We start from the raw sequence: 13,533 nt of genomic DNA, 5'->3' as shown, positions 1-13,533 counted from the left end.
GCCCCTTGAAGATGCATAGTAGTCTTAAAGGTAGCGATATGGTCAAAGGGGTCATGTGTGCCATCATATGAGTACNCTTCCTTGTTCATACTTAGGATATACATAATATTTTACTTCATCCATTGTATCGACGAGTAGATGTTAATCTCATGACGAGTGTAAGTTTTACCTCGTCCCTTGATTTGGACGAGTTTACTTGTATATCAAGTTTATCTCGTCCCTTGATTTGGACGAGTTTACTTAGATGGCATAAATTTCATTTCGTCCTTTTATTCGGACAAATTTGCTTAAACGATACATCTTCGCGTCCAGAGAATTTTCTCGTCTTAAGCTTTTCAGCTCTTAGCTACACGAAGCACACAACATTATATACATAACATATTGTTTTCAGATGGGGCATATACTTCATAGGCTAATGTCTTTATTTAAACAACACAGACTATAACGTTGTCCACAAATTTAACACAATAATAAAGCCACACAAAATATAATAGCAAAGTTTTTAATCCCTGAGCTCGTCTAGAGTCATGCTCCTCCAAGCTGACATTCTACTGATAGTACTTCCTCAAATGCTCCACATTCCAAGGATGCTCCAACTTCCTCCCATCAAGGGCTTCCAAGTAATAAGATCCTTGTCTTTTGCAGTTGACAACTCTGTAGGGGCCTTCCGAATTTGGTCCCAACTTCCCATGTGCTGGGTTCTTTGTTGCCAAGGAAACCCTTTTCAAGAGGAGGTCTCCTATGTTGAAACACCTTGGCTTCACCATTGCATCATACCGCCTAGCCATGAGGTTTTTGTACCTTGCCATCCTTTGTTCAGCGTCCATCCTTACCTCATCTATTAAATCAAGGTTCAAACGGAATTGTTCCTCGTTATCTTTGTCTTGATACGCTGCCACTCTATGATTTGGCCATATGCACTTCTACAGGCATGACTGCTTCTGTTCCATAAGCTAGCTTGAAAGGGGTTTCCCCTGTAGGAGTTCTTGCTGTCGTTCTATACGCCCACAAGACACCTGGTAGCTCATCTGGCCATACTCCCTTAGCCCCCTCAAGCCGAGTCTTGATTATCTTTAACAAGAATCGGTTTGCAACTTTCACCTGGCCATTAGCTTGTGGGTGGGCTAGCGAGGAGTAGTGATTTTTAATTCTAAAGTGCATGCAAAAATCTTTGAAAAGTGCATTGTCAAATTGTCGTCCGTTGTCTGATACCAGCACCCTAGGTACTCCAAATCTGCACACAATGTTCTTCCACATGAAGTTCTTGACATTTTGTTGTGTGATGTTGGCCAAAGATTCTGCCTCTACCCACTTGGTAAAATAGTCAATACCAACCACGAGAAATTTCATTTGTCTTACACCCAATGAAAATGGACCTAGAATGTTTAGTCCCCATTGTGCAAAAGGCCACGGGGCTGTCATTGGAGTCAAATACTTTGATGGTTGCCTGGGGATGTTGCTAAACCTCTGGCATTGATTGCAGACCTTGACGTAGGCCTTAGCGTCAGCTTGCATGTTTGGCCAATAATACCCTACACTGACGATTTTGTGAACGAACGACCTGGTTCCTGAGTGATTGCCACATACTCCTTCATGAATTTCCCTTATTATGTAGTTCGCTTCGTTCGGGGCTAAACACCTGAGATAAGGCTGGGAAAAACCTCTTTTGTAAAGAATTTCGTCCATAAGAATGTACCTGGCTGCTCTTACTCTCAACTTTCTAGCTTCGTCCTTCTCTTTTGGGAGTCATTCGTCTTTGAGGTACGACACAATTAGAGCCATCCAATTTTCTCTATCTTCTGCCTGTAGTATTTCTGGGATATCTACACTTGGCATATACTGAATTTCATCAAATTTGTCTATAGCTTCCCTCGCTGAAGCTTCTCTCGCCAAGACATCAGCTTCCATGTTTTCCTCCCTTGGGATTTGAACGAAGCTAACTTCCTCAAACTTTTTTATAAGGCGCATTACTCTGTTTAGATACTTCCTCATTTGTTCTTCCTTTGCCTCAAACATTCCATTCACTTGGCCTATGATTAACTGTGAATCTCCCAGGACGAGGAGTGACTTCGCCTCTACGGACTTGGCCAATTCCATCCCCTTGAGAAGAGCTTCATACTCAGCTTCATTATTAGTTGTCTGGTACTGCAAACGGACTTTGTGTTTTAGTTTGTCCCCCTCTGGAGATTGTAAAACCACACCTATTCCTCCTACATGCTGTGTAGATGAACCATCCACATAGACGACCCACTTAGTATTTTCCTTCTCACCCACTTCGTCACCATTTGAGGTAAACTCTGCGATGAAATCTGCTAGAGCTTGAGCTTTTATGTCAAACTCACTGAGCTCGACGGCCCATTGTATCAAACGTTCTGCAGCCTCCAATTTGTTCATTGCCTTCTTAAGTGGGTGGTCTGTCATAACATTAATGACAGGAGCTTGAAAATAGTGCCTTAGTTTTTTGGAGGCTGTTATCAATGCAAAAGCTAATTTCTCCATTAGGGGATATCGTCCTTCCGCTCCCCTCAGTGCCTTGCTGGTATAATATACAGGTCTTTGTACCTTGTCTTCTTCCCTCACTAATGCTGAACTCACTGCGTGTGGAGTGACTGCCAAATATAAATACAACTCTTCTCCTTGCACGGACGGGCTTAACAAAGGGGCCTTAGTGAGATATGTTTTCAAATCTTCAAAAGCTTTCTGACACTCGTCAGTCCATTCAAATGCTTTTTTAAGAGCCTTAAAAAATGGCTGGCATTTGTCAGTAGCCTTAGAAACAAACCTGTTGAGGGCGGCAACTCGTCCGGTGAGGGACTGGACTTCCTTAACATTGCTCGGAGGCTTCATGCTCAGAATTGCTTGAATTTTGTTAGGGTTTGCTTCGATTCCCCTGTAGGAGACCATAAAACTTGGGAATTTCCCTGATGATACTCCAAAAGCACATTTGCTAGGGTTCAATTTCATGTGATACTGCCTCAGTGTGTTGAACGTTTCCTACAAGTCGTCCAAATGCCTATCCTCATCCTGAGTTTTTACCAACATATCGTCTATATAGACTTCTATATTCCGCCCGATCTGTGGACGAAACATATGATTGACTAGTCGTTGGTACGTTGCTCCAGCATTTTTCAAACCGAAGGCATCACTTCATAACAAAATAATCCCTGACTGGTGACAAAGGACGTCTTCTCTTGGTCCGCTTCATCCATCATAATCTGATTATATCCAGAGAATGCATCCAGGAAACTGAGCAACTTATGGCCCGCAGTAGAATCTACCAGCTAATCAATGCGTGGCAACAGGTAACTATCCTTGGGACAAGCCTTGTTTAAGTCAGTAAAATCAACACACATTTTCCACTTACCGTTCGCCTTCTTGACCATGACCACATTGGCCAACCAGTCAGGATAGTATACCTCTCGAATGAACTTAGCCGTAATTAACTTCTGAACTTCCTCCTTAACAGCATGGTCTCTCTCTAGGGCGAACACCCTCTTCTTTTGTCGCATTGGTTTGGAGAAAGGGCATATACTCAGACGGTGGGTAATGACACTTGGATTTATACTCGGCATGTCTTCGTGACTCCATGCAAACACATCTCTATTTCTTTTTAAAAAACAAATGAGATCCTTCTTGATCTTCGCTTCCAGATCTGCTCCAACCCTGGTACACCTCTCAGGGTTATCATCATCTAAAGGAATATCTTCTAACGCTTCAATGGGTTCTGCCACAACTTTCTTTTCTTCGATATTCATTGCTTGAACTTGCTCGTCCGTAGCAAACATGGCTAGATAACACTCTTTTGCTGCTAATTGGTCTCCATGTACTTGGCCTATCCCATGTTCCGTCGGGAACTTGACTGACAAGTGGTAAGTAGATGTAACTGTCTTCCACCTATTTAGGGTTGGCCTCCCAATTATTACATTGTAAGAAGATGAACAATCAACTACAAGGAAGTTCACCTCCTTGGTAACTTGCTGCGGATATGCCCCCACTGTCACTGGTAATGAGATACTACCCACAGGTTGCACCTTCATTCCACCAAAACCTACTAGGGGGGAGCTCGTTGGCCGGAGCAAGTTTCGTCCTAACCTCATCTGCTGAAAGGCTGGATAGTACAAGATATCAGCAGAACTCCCATTATCTATCAACACCCTTCTAGTCTTGTAGTCCGCAATAAGGAGGGTGATGACAATAGCATCGTCATGAGGGTGATGGACTCTTCCTGCATCCTCGTCCGTGAAGGTGATCGCCTGCTCATCCGTAGTCCCTGCACTGGGTGATCGTCCAAAGAGCTGAACGCTCTGCACTGCTTTCAAGTATGCTTTCTTTGACTTAGATGACTGTCCTGCAGAACTTCCCCCCAGAATGATTCTTATTTCTCCGAGCGGTGGCCGTGACGATTCTTCTACCTTGGCTTTCAATTTCTCGTCCTTGTGATCTCGTCCAAGGAAATTTCTCAGCTTTTCTTGTCTGATGAGATTCTCAATCTGCTGCTTCAGATCGAAGCACTCATCCGTGTCGTGCCCGTGATCTCTATGAAAGCGACAATACTTATTTCTATTGCGCTTGTTGGGATCTCCCTTCATCTTCTCTGGCCACTTTAAGGAAGGCTCGTCTTTGATTTGCATGAGGACTTGCTCGAGTGGCACGTTCAAAGGAGTGTATTGTTGGTTCCTTGCTGATGGACCTGCCCTCTTCTCTCGGTCTTTCTTATCCTCCGTCCGTCCCTTCTTTGGACGAGGAGCCTGTTTGGAATGACGAGCAGGATTTGTTTCCATTCTCTCAGCCCTTTTCCTCTTCTTAGCTATAATCGCATCTTCTACATTCATGAAGTTTTGGGCTGAATAGACGAGTTCAACCATGGACTAAGGTTCCTTCTCATAAAGTTTATGTATAAACAAGTCAGAATTGACCCCATTATGAAAAGCTGCCAACAGTAGCTTATCATCTACCTCGTCCACGGTCAGGGCTTCCCTATTGAAGCGTGTGATGAAGGAACACAAGCTTTCATTCTCTCCTTGCTCTATGGTCAGTAAACTAGACGAGGAACGCTTATGTCTCTGTCCTCCAATGAAGTTATTAACGAATAATTTGCTTAACTCCTCGAAAGAACTTACTGAATTCGGGGGTATTTTACTGAACCAACTCGCGCAGGCCCTTTAAGGGTAGTTGGAAAGGCTCTACACATTAACTCATCCGGAGCCCCTTGAAGATGCATAGTAGTCTTAAAGGTAGCGATATGGTCAAAGGGGTCACGTGTGCCATCATATGAGTACAAAGAAGGCATCTTGAACTTTGGTGGCAAGGGGTGGCTATTGATGGATGCGATAAAGGGTGAGTCAGTTCTGTGAACTAAATCTTCTACAGGATTGGTCCTTCTCATGCTCTCCCTCATTTCATCCATGACCTTCCTCATTTGGTCCACCTCCCTCTCCAAATGTGGTACCCTCCGGGAGGCAGCACCTCTTGATTGATTTTCAAATTCAAGGTTTCTTTCACCTTCCCGGCTTTGTTCACGCTCCTCTCCACGAGCCTCGTGCTGTTGCCTTCTGAAATTAATCTCCCTTTGCAAGTCTTGATTTTGGCGAGTTAATTCTGCCATGGCAGCAGCCATGGATTGCATTTGTTGGGCAGAAGAGGGCTGCATGGCAGGCGCCGATTGTTGACCACGATGGGGATTACTGGAAGCGTCTCTACTCTCTTGGGGGCCTGGACTGGTAGCCCTTAATCTTGTCCGGACCATCTCAACCCTTTTTCCTAAGAAAGAAATAGTAGAACTCGACAAATGAAATTCAAATATGGCAAATACAATCTAATTTCTTCCCCACAGACGGCGCCAACTGATATTCTCACAGAAATCAGTGGGCTGAAGATCTCCGGGTCTTGATCTCGAAGAGAATCCTGGAAAACAAAATAAGATCAGAGGAGACCGGTGGGTGCCGGCCCAGGGTCCTCCGATGGCAAGGTTAATCTTTTTGCTAGTCGTCGAAAGAAAGAAAGTGCTATCAATAATTTTTCAGAATAATTTCATACCTCGCTTCTCTGCCAACGAGCCCTTTATATAGTGTTCGGCAAAAGCGGTTACCTTGTAACTTCTCCAGTCATTGCGGGTTTCGGGAGTAACCGCTACAACCGCCACAGAAGTAACAATACTTAGATTTCATAACTGATTATTTACTGCAGAACAATTGATGGAATATTGCATCCATTGAGAACAGATGCAACGCCTCATTTCGTCCGTTTTACCTTTATCAAAGACGAGATGCTGTCATAATGCCTGGCTTGTCCGTCATTAAGGACGAACGAGACATTTTTACAATGCCTCGTCTTTGTTCCTCAGGATAACGGAGGAAAGGACGAATGTTGACTCAATTGGCGAAGGCTCCATCTTTTTCCAGGGATGAGATTTCATAGACGACCTGAGCTATCTTTTTCCTTCCCCATTCTTTGGACGAGGTGTGTGGACGACTTGGGAGTTAGATATTTTTTGTCTCCCTATCAATAGCCTTCCAAGAGGCAGAGATGACAAATGCAACAGATCAGAGAGGCAGTTCACAGTAGGGGACTGGCAACTAATCATCAAGCTTGTAAGAGCTAGGAGTAGGAGTCTATATAGAAATGACACTGCTTATGAAGCATTAACAGTTCAGGGGGATAAGGTGTTTTTTTGGAGTGGTTAGTAGTAATGCTAGAACATCAACTGGGGCACTACTAAAGACTGTGGTTGAAGCTGGACTGGCAGCAAAAGATCCAGGGTTTCAACATGTTTTGTTTCTCAGTGACAGAAAGAGTTTTCTACAAACATTCAAGATGAAAAGAGCCTCTAATTGGCTAGATTGTACTAGACTAGTTGGTCTTTGTGTTTTCACCCAAAATGCCCATGTGGTTGTAAAAAAACTATGGTCTGTAGCTAAGTTGGGAACCCATGTGCCAATACATGATTGCTGGTTTTATCCAGTTGGTTATGCACTTTTGTAATTTGCACTTTGTAATACGCCTTCTCCCTTGAAATGGTATGGAAAAAAGAAGAAGAGAAAACACTTGGCAGCCATGCATGGGGTGCATCATCCCATGTCCTTAAGTGCCATTCCTATGGCCTTTTCTTTTTAAACTAAAAACTATAGTTTAAAAAAAAAAAAAAAGGTTCAATTAAAAAAAGTGAAAAATGGATTGGTTACTTGTCTTATGGTCTAACTGGAGTCAAATCAATGATATCATAAATAATTTAATTAATAATTTAAATTATATAAATTAAATAATAACTCATTATATTATTTCAAAATATATATAAACAAATATAAACAATTGATATATATATATATATATATATTTTGTGGTAGAGATCTATTCTAAAATAAAAATGAGTTAAATTAGATGTTGTTGACTTAAAGTTTGAAATACAAATAATTATTTTTGTAATAATTATGTTATATTTTGTAATATTTGTCAAACATTAAAAATTAAAATTTAAAAAAGAAAAAAAAAGAAAAAAAAAAAGGAGTAAACAGCTGGCAGCCATATATATAATGTTAAGAGATATAGAAAGTTGTGCATTGTTTTCAATTCTTAATAAAAACCGAGGAAAAAAGGGTTTTGATCTTTATTTTTAAAAAAAATTCAGAACAATGTTTTTGTTTTCAAATTATTAAGGGAGAAATTGACATTTGTTTTTAATTTATAAATTATGCAGTAAAATATCTATATTTTAAAATAATTTAACAAATTTTTTTTATTTTTTAAAATCGATTTTAACAAAATCAAGATTGGTGTAAAATTTGATATTCTCAAAATTAAGTTTTATTTATATTTTTAAGTAAAATTTGACATTTCTAATTTTAAATTTCATTTGCAACTCGATTTTGTTAAATTGATTTTAAAAAATAGGAACATTATGCATAGTTTATAAATTAGAGCAAATCTCCATTCTTCCTTCTTTTTCTCACAAGTTTTCTACGGTATGTTTTAATTTACAAAAAAGAAAAAGGAAAAAAGAAAAGAAACGACGTCGTTGATTGGCGTGTACCCTTTGATTTGTGAAACTAAAAAGAAACAAAGCCTGCTTTTTAAACAGAAACACACAACGAAAACTGAGAGACGGAGCAAGACACAGAGAGAGTGAGAGTTCTTGAGAAGAGCAAGAAGCAGCTGCAGCTATGAATGCTCCCGATCGATACGAGCGTTTCGTCGTTCCCGAAGGCACCAAAAAGTAATTTTATTTCACACACTTTCTCTCTCTAAAAAAAAAGCCCTCCCTCTCTCTCTCTCAATCCCTCACTTCTTTTTTGTTCAAAAATCACAGGGTCTCGTACGAGAGGGACACGAAGATAATCAACGCGGCGTCGTTTACAATCGAGAGAGAAGACCACACCGTCGGCAACATTCTTCGCATGTATGCAAATTTTAATTGAACTTTGATTTTTTAACTTAATCAAATCCCTAATCTCACTTTGCTTTTTGTGGTTTTTTTTTGGTGATAATCAGGCAACTGCACAGGGACCCCAATGTTCTCTTCGCTGGCTACAAGCTTCCTCACCCACTTCAGTACAAAATCATTGTTAGGGTTAGTATTTTTTTTTACTTTATTAATGGGGTTTATAGTTTATGCATTTCAGGCCTTATTTTCGGGTGCGTTTGTATAAACTGTTGGAAAACGGTGTTTTGAGTTTAGTGCTTTTAGTTTAATTTAAAACTAGTTGCTAACCTGTGCAATGCACGGGCTAGTTGTGAAAATATATATTTATGGACAATTGATGGTTAATAAAAAAATAGCTTACCTAATTTAATTAGAATTTATTTACAGAAACTCAATCCTAATTTGNTTGGTGTGCGAAAAGTTAAACCTTGATAAGTTAGAAAATGCAGGTCTGTCGTCATAGGTTGTTTCCTGCCATCTTGGTTAATTCTTCCATTGCGAACCTATTCAATCTTTTTTGCAATAACTGACAAACAAAATTTGTCTAAAACTAAGGTGTTTAGCTTTTCTTGTAGCCTTCACGATTGCATCCTGAACTGCTGCTGGTTTGCTATGATCTCGAGATTAGGATTGTCCATTTCTAAAGGCCTCCTAGTACTTGCATACAAGAGATTGGGCAGTGATGTGAGAATAACATTTATCGGATTTGGGGTCTTCCCATCATGAACCACTTGATTTCTATGGTTCCATAGGGACCATAGATTGGAGATATAGGTCCTTTTCCTGATTGACTATATGTAACTTAAAATAATAAACTTTTAAAATATAGATTAGAATGACAATGTAGGAAATTAACTTTTCAAATGGTTATATGCGGGAAGTCCTAAGGGATGCAAATTAAATCACAATTAGCAACTTGCCCCAGTTTAGGCTTAGTTCCTTTGGCCTTTTAAATTTTTTATAAGTAATTACATGATACATATTATACATGTATAAAAATAGTTATTTAAAAAAAAAAAAAAAAGAAGGGAAGGGAACCATACTATATTTTCCATGCTACTGAACATCTAATCATCATCATCAGGTCAATAAGCCATATGGTTGAATAAGGAACTAGTCCTAAATTTTGGCTTTTTAAATTTAGGGGTTTTTGGTGTTTATGTGTTTCTTTGTGGACGTATGTATTGGTGTGCTTTGGTTAAAGTGTAATTGTACTTCAAAAAATAAGGTTTTAAAAATTGTACCTTGGATTCTCCAAATTTATGGCGTGTTTGGAAGTTTAGAGAGGGAGGAGAGTAGAGGGGAGTAGTGGAGAGGAGAGTAGAGGAGAATGATTCTCCTCCACCTTGTTTGGATGTTTTTAAAATTATTAAGGAGGAAGGGAGTAATTAGCCCTTTCCTTTGTGTAATTTTGTTAATATAATAAGGGTAAATTAGGTAATTTACTTGGTCAATAGTTTATGTACTCTACTCCTCCAAATCTCTCCAATTTGGGGGAATTAAAAATGGGGGGCTAGAGGGAGTTGAAACCCCTCCAAATCCCTCCAAACCCCTCCCCCTCATTCCTTAAAAAACTTCCAAACAAGGTAATTGGATTACTCTCCCTCCCTCTACTCTACTCCTCCTCCATTTTTAAACATCCAAACAGGCCATTAATGTTGTGACATTGGAAACTGTTACTATACGCAAGGAAGTTACAATGACCAATAAGCCATATGGTTGAATTTGATGGGCGAATCTAAAGATATAATGCCTAAGGATTTGATCCTAAATTTTGCCTTTTTGGTGTTTTAAGTGTTTCTGTGCATACGTATGTATAGCTGTGCTTGTTTTTGAATTTCTGTACGTGTCCTTAGGCTTACAATCCTCTATAGTTTATGGGGTAACTAACTCTAACCATTCATGAGTGGTAAAATGAGTTGCGAAAACCAAAACCCCAAAAGGGGAAAATGGGTTTTAGTTTTAGAAATGTTTCATCAATCTATAACAAAAATAATCCTCATGCAAGAGCTTGTATTTGAAAAATTCTAGATGATCTTGATTCCTACATGTATGTGTGTAATGATGTTTTTTTTTTTTTTAAGGGGGGTGAGGGGGTTAGTTCCATGTTATTAATTCCTTATCTGTATGAATATGAGGTTTGGGGGAGGGGTGGGGAGTAGCATAATGATAGTTGTATATGGCTGATTCATTGATTTATGCAATTATAGCGTTGTTAATGTGCTGGAGATATGAATTTAGGGTTTGTCCATTTGTGGGTGTATGGGCTAGGTTGTTGTTGTTGTGGGTGTTTTACTTTGCTGTGTGTGCACACACATTATTCGTTGTCAATTCATCTGAACAACATCTTGATGGATAAGAATTCCTTTTTTTTTTTTTCATGAATTGATCTCTTTTGTAGTTCTTAGGTTGGAGTGTTTTATATGAACCTTCCTTTTGGATGTTCTATAGAGATTCTAGTCTTAATGATTTTGGTGTATTTCCATAGATACACACCACTAGCCAGTCATCACCAATGCAGGCATATAACCAGGCTATCAATGATCTGGACAAGGAGCTTGACCATTTGAAGAATGGTTTTGAGGTACAACATCTCTCATTACGCTGCTTTTAGTAAGAATGTAATACTTAATGTCATTTGGAAATATTAATTGCTCTTTGCCCATGTCTTCATGATCAAGCATCTCTCATGGATACAGTTAAGAAACTAGTATCATATTTGTAAGCATTAGAGGACAAGGAGTTCTGAGATGGTGTAGAATCATTTCATTTTTTCAGAACATCCTATGCCTACTCAGGTTTCTATTGAGAGTTTCAACTTGTGATGGATGAAAACTAAGATGCTTTCTATGGGATCAAGGAAAGATACTTCCTTGGAATGAAAATTGAGGAATGCACCAACATTTAAGATTTTTTTCCCCCTGTTAAATGCGGAAACAAGCAATTTGCTGCTTTACTGGAAATTGCTTCAATTTGTCTAGTCCATGAGATAGTGGATCGTTTCTTTATTAATTTTGGCCTTCTTTGGAGGACATAAGTTTGAATGGCAAAATATCAAACTGACTGACCATAAAATAGTGAGAGTTTATGAATATTTCATTGGTTGTAGTTCACTAATTTGAGATATTAAGATCTGTCCTCACTTCCTATATTGGCAAGATTATAATACTAATATAATTTCAAATCCCTGCTTGCAGACTGAGATGGCAAAGCATTCAAGGGAGTTCTAATATGCATTCAATGCATTCAAGGAAGCAGTGTGTTCTGCTATTTTTGTTGGTGGTCTTTTCTTGTAAATGGTATTTGAAGGGAAGGGGCTGATTTTATGAAACTTTTGCTTTGAATCTGATGGTTGTAATGGATTAATGAACTTTATGTGGTGATGAAGAATATTAAATATGTCTATTGGAGGATTTGATCATAGCCTTCACCAATAGCATTTCAATGTTTTCTGATCTCTAGCAAGGTGCATGGAACCAACTGGACCATATGGATCTCATGTATCATAGCTGTCTTTTAGGGTTTCATCTGTGAGCGCATCATTGACATAGTTTTATCTTTTACCTATAAAAAAAAAAAAAATTGATAAAGAGTTTTATCTTTTGAAGATGAGTTCACAGTATTGTGTTGCATCATTTTTATCCAGCACTTTGGACTATTATGATCTTGATTTAGGCTCCTTTGCCATATGTAGTAAGCATTCGGCTCTGTAGTGAAACAGAATCTTCATAGATGGCACTGTAGTCCAATCTAAAAAAGAGTTTAACAGTAATAGAGTAATAGTGAGAATAAGTTGGTTTTGAAAGTCAAGATTTATGTGTGTTTGGACGTAGTCTTTTGCAGATTGCTTATTTGCTGAAAGTCATTGAAGTGTGGTTCTTCTTACTAAAAATGGCTTTAAAAACTGTACATGACCAATTAAGGCAAGAGCATCTGCACCAGTCCGGCTAAAATTTTTTGTCTATTTTACAATAAAAACTTATTTTTTCTATTTTACAAACCTATTTTTTCAAAACATCCATATCAAATTATCTATTATCCACTATAATTTATTTAAATAATACTTTTTATTATTATTTTATTAATATCTCTATCTTTTATTAATATCTCTATTATATCTCAACCGTTTCTCTCTCTCTCTCTCTCTCTCAATTCTTCTACCTCTGGTTCGTTGTACCAGATTTCTTCCTCTCTCAAAGCAACGCATCTGCTACAACGAGACTCCCATGAAGCTTAAAGGAAACGTTGTTGGCAAATAACGGCTCTTTGAGTTATTTTAGCTGTCATGATTCTTCGAGTTATTTTAGCTGTCACGATTCTAAAAATAAAAAATAATAGAAAAAAGAAGTAGAAGTTATTTTAGCTAACATGTGGTGTTGGTAAATTGTAATTGGTGGCATCTAGGTTATTAAAAATCTTAACTAAGAACATGAAAGTTTCTGAAAAATTATGCGTGACATGCTCTAAGATGTTTGAACCTTCAGATGAGCCAAAGTTATCTACCAATTCATAGAATAGAAAAAGGGACACAAGCCTAGGCTGCTTCAGTTTCTAGTTGGGAGTTTGTATGGATTGCTAAATATAGTTATTTCTCAAATAATAAACATGGATATGAATTCGTTTGGGCCAAACAACTTATTTAGATGAAATTGAAATTTTTTTGCTAGAAGTATTGTAGATAAAAGTAAAAGCTAGAAATAGTATAATGAGACTTATGAATAGTATCAAAAAATGTAATGAGACCTATGAATTGTAGCAAAAATAAGCTGAATAGTAACAAAAATAAGCTAAATAATAAAATAAGCTAACTTTAAACTTACTTTCCAAACGCAACCAAAATTTGATTTTTTTCCCCCTCGTCCAACTTTTATTAGGAAGGATTTTTAATTGAAGACATTGGTTGAAAAATGAAAAAATTATGTCATAAAATGTCCTTCTAACTAAGGAATTAACCTGCAATGGGAAGGCATGGCAGTACACCCTAAACAGAACATAAATGAATGAATGACTAGGCTGCGTAATTTTTACAGATATTCATACAGTTGATTTCCATTCAGTTTTTCTTTTTCTTTAAAAAAAAAAAAAAAAAAAAAAAAAAAAAAAAAAAAAATTCTTTT

General features: G+C 38.2%; 1 protein-coding gene across 1 annotated transcript; it reads left to right on the top strand.

The window, feature by feature from the left end:
• Positions 1-8,057: 8,057 nt before the first annotated feature.
• On the top strand, positions 8,058-11,877 carry LOC136063768 (DNA-directed RNA polymerases II, IV and V subunit 11). The gene is made up of 5 exons (XM_065764644.1): positions 8,058-8,209; positions 8,303-8,392; positions 8,485-8,563; positions 10,905-11,000; positions 11,614-11,877. Exons 1-5 carry the CDS (start codon positions 8,157-8,159, stop codon positions 11,644-11,646), a joined length of 351 nt encoding a protein of 116 aa, XP_065620716.1. The 5' UTR covers positions 8,058-8,156; the 3' UTR covers positions 11,647-11,877.
• The last annotated feature ends 1,656 nt before the right edge of the window (positions 11,878-13,533 follow it).

The sequence above is a fragment of the Quercus suber genome, unplaced genomic scaffold (genome assembly GCF_002906115.3).
Source record: "Quercus suber isolate HL8 unplaced genomic scaffold, Cork oak 2.0 scaffold_573, whole genome shotgun sequence".
NCBI lineage: Eukaryota > Viridiplantae > Streptophyta > Magnoliopsida > Fagales > Fagaceae > Quercus > Quercus suber.
The sequence above is the reverse complement of the archived record's forward strand: the minus strand, read 5'-3'. Positions and strand labels throughout refer to the sequence as shown.

Bases quoted from the DNA above. Each gene is read 5' to 3' on its own strand.
- LOC136063768 (XM_065764644.1), top strand. From the start codon at position 8,157: ATGAATGCTCCCGATCGATACGAGCGTTTCGTCGTTCCCGAAGGCACC. The intron at 8,210-8,302 runs GTAATTTTATTT...CAAAAATCACAG, and splicing joins GTTCCCGAAGGCACCAAAAA to GGTCTCGTACGAGAGGGACA. The intron at 8,564-10,904 runs GTTAGTATTTTT...GTATTTCCATAG, and splicing joins AGTACAAAATCATTGTTAGG to ATACACACCACTAGCCAGTC.